The sequence below is a fragment of the Oryzias latipes genome, chromosome 5 (genome assembly GCF_002234675.1).
Source record: "Oryzias latipes chromosome 5, ASM223467v1".
NCBI lineage: Eukaryota > Metazoa > Chordata > Actinopteri > Beloniformes > Adrianichthyidae > Oryzias > Oryzias latipes.
This window is the reverse complement of record NC_019863.2, coordinates 26,887,961-26,894,926: the sequence shown is the minus strand read 5'-3', so window position 1 is coordinate 26,894,926 and position 6,966 is coordinate 26,887,961. Positions and strand designations below refer to the sequence as shown.

Here is a 6,966-nt window from a genome sequence, read left to right as displayed (position 1 = left end):
TGGACGGTTGTGGCACTTTTCCTGTGTGGGCGTGCCTCAGGTCCACAGTTACTGACTAACTTACTGCTGTTTGTCAACGTCAGCACATTACATTCACCAACGTTTTACTCTGCTTCTCTGAGGTCCACTGTGCACTTTGAGCCAGAGGATATCCTGTGCCCTCTCAGCAATTGAAGCTGGAGAGCAAACGACAGACAAAAGAGCTGAATTTAGTGAAATAAAAGGAGGTTCAAACTTTTTTTCAAAGCAAACTGGAAGCAAACATTTGATAGACGGAAAATGATGGTAAGTCCAGCAGATATCAATTTTGAAAATGCGTGAGTGTCATGTGATTTGTAAACCCAACTAATCATCCATCAAAGGACTGAAGTGTGCTTTTTCTTCTTTCTCCTGTCATTGTTTGATCTTTGCAGGCATTGATTACAAAGATTTTAACATGTTTTTTTTCTGCAGGAAGAAGTGAAGGATACGTCCTCATTTCTGAGCGTCCAAGTCCACAACATCAAAGTTACAGAAGTGCTACAAGAGGGAGATTCGCTCACCTTTATAATTGTGTCTCAGAAGGTATAAAATGTATGTTTTTGCTGCAAAGGGGATTTATTCTCTGAATGAATGTTTGATTTTCTTTCCACTGGGTGTTGCAGTTGTCTGGAACAGGAGAGTTTCATGTGGATCGAACTTACGAAGACTTTGAATGGCTGCAGCAGCACCTCTACTCCATGGAGGATGTCCCTGGAATACAGGGAGTCATAGTAAGACCTCTTTTAGCATCTGCTGACCCCATATTGTAGCCGGTGTATATTTTCCTAACAATCACACGTCAGAAACACAAACTAATCTTATCACAATAGACATTACAGTTTGTTCAAGCTCTGTTATCTGGCATTTTTCTTGTGGGTGTGCATAAGACTAAAGTGAAACTGATGTCTTGTTTTGACACCATGAGCTAAATGTGCAGTTTTCATTGTTTTTAATTATAAATCAAACAATAGTTTAAAACTGACACAGTTTAATGACATCCGAACAATTGCTTTTCAATGCTTAAGATAAACAAGTACAAAAGAATAATTAAATGATTACAAAAAAATTGAAAAATATAGAATTTAACCAAAGAAGTGAAAAGAGAATTAGAAGCTAAAAAATGCAATGAATTTATTGTGATATAGATGCATTTACATTTGCACCTGCCAAAATGTTAAAAATATATTAATTTTGTTAGACATTATCTGTTGGTTTTTGCTCACATCCCCCTTTTTTTAACCAGGAAGATCATGTCTTTCCTGCTCTTCTCCATACTATCTTGTATTGTAAAGTGACACATCTGCATGGTCTAAGTGAATAATGTTTTCCTTGTTAAGTTATTAAAGTCTGTTTTGCCAAATACAGTGGCACAAAAAAGTATTTAGTCAGCCACCAATTGTGCAAGTTTCTGCACTTAAAAAGATGAGAGAGGCCTGCAATTTTCCTTATAGGTAAACCTTAACTGTGAGAGACAAAATGAGATCAAAAATAACATTGTCTGATTTTTTAAGAAATTATTTGTAAAATGGTGGAAAATAAGCATTTGGTCAATCACAAAAGTTCAGTTCAATACTTTGTCATATACCCTTTGTTGGCAATGACGGCAGTCAAACATTTTCTTTAAGTCTTCACAAGGTTTTCACAAACAGTTGATGGTATTTTGGCCTATTCCTCCATGAAGATCTCCTCTAGTGATGTTTTGGGGCTATCACTAGGAAACATGACCTTTCAACTCCCTCCAAAGATTTTCTATTTACCGGTATATCACAATTGTGACTAAATACGGTGCTTCTCTGCCCCAGTGTTTATTCGTTTACAGCTTCAGTGTCCCAGGAAACCTTATTTTCAATGATGTTTTTAAGCCCTTTTTACTCATATGTTTATCAATTAGTAGTTATAATTTTGCTTTTATAGTTTTATTAGCAGCTTTAGTAGTGTGATTGTTTTTATGACTGCTTGTGCAGCACTTTGGAAACACTTTTGTTTGTTCGAGTATGTGAATCCATTGATTTGCCTACAGTAGATATGAAATGAGTAATTTTCTAAAACTGAGTTTGAAAAACAACTCTTTTGGTTTTTCAAGTTTCCTCCTCTTCCTGCAAGACCTCAGGTGAACGCATCGTCCAAAGTTCTGAAACATCTTGGTGAGTCTGTCATCACATTAAACGCCTCATACTGTATCTGCATGAACGTTTACCAGATAAAACGGTAAAATGTCCCGGTTTAGTATCTGATCAGAGATTTTTTTTAAGTGAAATCAGAAATGTTTTTGTCGTATCTGCAGGTGTCCTTGGATTGGGAGAGTGGCAGCCGTACTGCAGAGCGCTGGAAACTTTCCTCCGGCAGGTAGCGGCACACGGTATACTCGGCAAAAACAAGGGCGTGGAGATCTTTCTGACGAGCTCAGATGTAAGTGGCCAAAACTGGTTTGCTCCACTTTTTATTCCTTTTTTTCAAACTATATCCCAGTAAAAAAAAGAGTTAAAGAACAGTGTGAGGATGTTTGTTTTTACAAGAGAGAGATAAAAATAGTTAAACTTTTACAGCATCATTCCAGAGGAAGGGTTTGTCATGTGACTAACAGAGTAAACTTTAAAGTCACAAACGCTTATAACTTTGCAGAACCACTTTGATGACAATAGTGTTTTTGGAGTTTTAGCATGTTCTTGTGGCATTTTTCTCATGACAGAGGGTTTATTTAAAGAAAGTTAAGCTGAAAAATGAAAGAACAATACAGTTTGTGACGCAGAAAATACTCTGTTTCTTGCTTGAGCTCTAACAACAAGGAAGGGAAGGGGGGCGGGGTTGCTCCGTGCCACCCACAACTCAGAGGCAAATTTCGAATGACCTACCACTGCTCTGCAGAAACGATGTCCTAAAACAACACAGTTTGTTTCATTTTGGCTAAAAATGGCATTATCATAATTAAAATAATTCTTTGAAAATAAATCAAAAGATGATCGGACTGGGACTTTAATGTTTGAGGACGCACACAAAAAAAGACGACTTTCAACCTCAGAGGTTAAGATCTTGTTATCAGAGTTTTTTTTAGCTTATTAAATTATAGAATGCATGTGTGCACATGTGACAAGCATAGAGGAGTTCTCATTTATGGATAATCAGATTCTATGCAAATGAACACAAAGGAGAGCTTCTGATCATAAAACTGAAGCTCAAAGAGAAATTAGTGCCTCATTACAGGTGCAGCTTGTAAAGCATGCATTTTAAAATATGAGTCAACCTTACATTTATGTGTTACTTTGTTGTATACTATTGCTTTTAGAGCATGAAAAACTTGAATTTCTATGTCCAGCCTCCAGGAAGACAGAAAGCAAAGAAAAACATTTTCAACCGACTGAGTCAAGCCGTGGAAGAGATGAGGAAAGAGGGCCATAAGGTACGCCTAAGGCAACACAGAGACAACATGTCGATGTTGGATGTCGGGGGGGGTTCATTGCTGTTAACAACTGACTCACTAGGATGTGGACGACTTCTTCCAAACCAAGCGAGATCACAACTTTTTGCTAACTGGTTACACCAAGATGGCCGCTGAGGTGAGGGAGTCGCCTGTCTGTCTCTGTTTTTGTCCGTCTCACGTGTTTTCAGAGAAAACCTGATACATTCACATTTTTTACATCTAGAAATTCCTGGATGTGGTGCTTACAGAGCAAAGTAAGAAACATCTGCCTTTGTCATTTTCTAAATGTTGTGTTTTTTGGGATTTATGTGTTTCTTGTTCCACTGAAATGATGTGGCTGCATCTCTGCAGAAATTGCAGTTGCCTGCGGTCACTTTTCAGCCTCTCTTCACCTCTGCATGGAACCAGAGGAGAATCCTGAAAAGCACGATTTTTCTCAGTAAGGGGAAATACACACAACAAGTGATCAAACTGACCATTTTTGGTTTGTGTCATTTATTTTTATCTCTAAAACAACCAAACTGTAAAAAAAATTGTAAAGATATTTAAATTAAGGTTTTATAGGCTGAATAGTCTGGTCCTCCTTAGTTTTAATAACTTTTTTTACACTGTCCCAAATATTTTTAATAAACTAAATACCTTTGTGTTGCAAAAAAAAAGAAGCTTGTAAAGTAATTGATTATGACAAACTTCTTTACCTCTCTACAGGGTTTGTGTGAAATTATCAGAAGTCTTCAACTCTATGAAGGTAAAACTTTTAACCCAAATATTGTAGAAGCCTGTCACTCACTGCTGCCCCAAAAATGACCTGTTTGTGTTCTTGTGTGTTTTTTCTTGCAGAAAAGCATGACTAGCGCTGCCATGAATGACATGAATACTCTTGGACTGGGTCTGGATCTGGAGTCTCGATACCAGGAGGCAGAAAAGGTCTGAAGTTCATTTAAAGCTACCCAGAAAGCAAAGTTGTTCAGTCAAACTCGAGTATCTTTAACCCAAAAAAGCATGACGTGCTTTAACCTTTTAAAGATCCAGAAAAGCACAAAATATCTCTCAATATTATTCTTTTAAAGTAAAGGAAATCTGTGTAAAACAATAAATGAACACTATTAGACTTTCATAGAATACATTTGTAATATTTTAATTTGTATTCTTTAGCCTTTAAATTAATACAGAAATAGTTTTATTCAGGATTTTTTTCTTATTTATATACTTATTTATTTTGAACTATTCATTTAATATTTTTTATTTATTTTAGTGTTGTAAGAAACAATGTTTTTGCAGTTAACTTTGTAATTTTTTAACCTAAACTTTAAAAATATTTGGTTCAGGTAAATATGTTAGAGAAATAAAGTGGATTGAGCTTCTGGAGGTCTTTAAACATTTACTTTTTTGTTTAATTCCTACATATTCAACCCGTATAGTTGCACACAATTTAATCACAAATAGCCAGAAAATTTGAGGAACTATTTATAATTAATTTTCCTTATTAAAAGCAAATCAAGGCAACATGGAAATTACATTGAGTTTATGGCAGAAACGTAATTCCATAATCCTGTATGTGTAAAACATATCAAACAGAAACACTGACTGACTTCAACCTCTGATTCCTTTCAAAATAAAGGAAATGCTTTTTAGGAGAACCTGCAAGCTGGTGGAGCTGCAGAATGCGACGAAAAATGCAGACAAGGCCAAACCCCTGAAGAAAACTGCGGTGAGACTTTAGGCGCATTCTCCTTGGTGACCAGCAGGTGGCAGCACTTACACATGAGTAGCGACAAAGACACATTGTAAGGTGATGCTCACTTTCTTCAGATGGAGGAGGCAAAGAAAGCAACAGAGACGGAGTTTAGGCAGATTTGTGAGGTTGCAAAGAAAGAGGTAAGACACACATTGATGTTTGTCCACAGATCTGCAGAAGGCGGTTCTCATGGTTTTCCTTTCTTTGCCACAGATAATTCAGCTGGAGAGCAAACACGTGGAAACACTGCAGCAGGCTCTGGTTCAGTGGTGTGAAAAGCAGCTTCTTACAGCCAAAGAAAGCGCTGAGGTGTACAGCCAGCATCTGCAAACTTTTAAACGGATGTAGTGACTTCAAGGATTCACTTTTTTACATAACCTGAACCTCCAAATATAGCACCACAGGGTGGTTTATGTACATTTCCTTCACTCACAAAACATTTTCTTATTTCAATCAGGTAAATCGATGCTCACACTCGCACACATTACCCATATTCTCCTAAATCACAATAAAAAAATCTAGTATCATCATACTGAAGTGATACGGAAGTGAGATGCTTTTACTGTGCTGCCACAATGTGCTGAGATTGTATTGTACTGCAGGAGCTCGAGGCTCACAAAATAAAGTGTGATGAATTGATTCCCAAAGTACCTACTTGCCTTTGTGTGAGTTTCTCACTGCTGGATCATTAATCAGTTGGTTTGACTGCTTCTGCAAGGACATGGCAGCAAGGACATTGTGCACCGTCTTTTTGTTTGGCTTTTTGAAAGCCCTCCGCAGCTGTGAATACCTGTAAGTGATCTCTCCAGCAGCCATTCTGTTTCCCCTGTGATTACAGAGAAACCTTAAGGAGCGCTGACACGTGGCTGCGAGAGATGGTGAAGGTTTCTGCACATAAGCCAAGCGTCAGCCTCCACCTCCCTGTTTTCTGTGGAGTTAAGTTCACTTCAACACTGCTGTGCGCTTCCTTTCATTTGTTCCGCTCTGTGACTTCTGGTGGAGCATTTCCCATTTGACTGAATAGGTCTGAGAGATGAGTGGGCAGAAATAAGATTTAACTTTAAGGGAAAAAAAAGTCTGAATCCTACAGGAGGGCTAAGGTCATGTTTTTCAATTCTTCCAAAATCTTTCTTTTAAATTGCTTTAAAAACATATTTTCTCGCTTCATCCTTGCTCTCTGGCTTAGAGGATCATCCAGCCTCATAAACACCAACCTGCTCCTCAACCTTAACAATAACTTTGATCATTTTATTACTCTCTATTCTAGGCTAGCTCTAAAAAGAAAAGATTGTCCATTGCTTGCACGTTTTGTGACAAAAAAGGATGCTTTCATTAAATTGTGAAAAACTACATTTGTGCATAAGTGTGTTTGTGTAAAAATAGAGCATTTGATGATAAATGAAAATGATTGTAATATTTTTGCCTTTTTATGTTAAAGTCCCACTCCAATCATCTTTTGATCTGTTTTCAAAGTTTTCCCTGTGATTTTTTAAATTATGAAAAATCATTAGAGCCCCCCCAACAAATAAACATTTTCAACCGACTGAGCCAACAGGAGTGGCACCGGGTAACCCTCTGTTGGTGAAGTGAAGGAGGGCTTTTACTTCTCTCATAGTTGATGAGAGCTCTCTGTTTACATGCTCTCTTGCTATCTTACAGCCCCTCCCACTCCTAACCTAATGTTGAGGGTGCAACAAAAATGGCATAACTGCATATTTTTAGTCACAAATACAATCTTTTTCAAAAATATTTTTTCATTCCCTCACAATTTAAAACGATTTGAATAAAT

At 37.3% G+C, this 6,966-nt stretch overlaps 1 protein-coding gene across 1 annotated transcript; it reads left to right on the top strand.

The window, feature by feature from the left end:
- Positions 1–124: 124 nt before the first annotated feature.
- LOC101168453 (sorting nexin-6) lies at positions 125–5,827 on the top strand. The gene is made up of 14 exons (XM_004069105.4): positions 125–285; positions 454–564; positions 645–752; positions 2,105–2,165; positions 2,306–2,430; positions 3,335–3,418; positions 3,501–3,575; positions 3,663–3,693; positions 3,791–3,878; positions 4,148–4,187; positions 4,280–4,366; positions 5,061–5,150; positions 5,252–5,317; positions 5,391–5,827. The coding sequence occupies exons 1-14, from the start codon at positions 280–282 to the stop codon at positions 5,523–5,525; spliced, it is 1,107 nt and encodes a 368-aa protein (XP_004069153.1). The 5' UTR covers positions 125–279; the 3' UTR covers positions 5,526–5,827.
- The last annotated feature ends 1,139 nt before the right edge of the window (positions 5,828–6,966 follow it).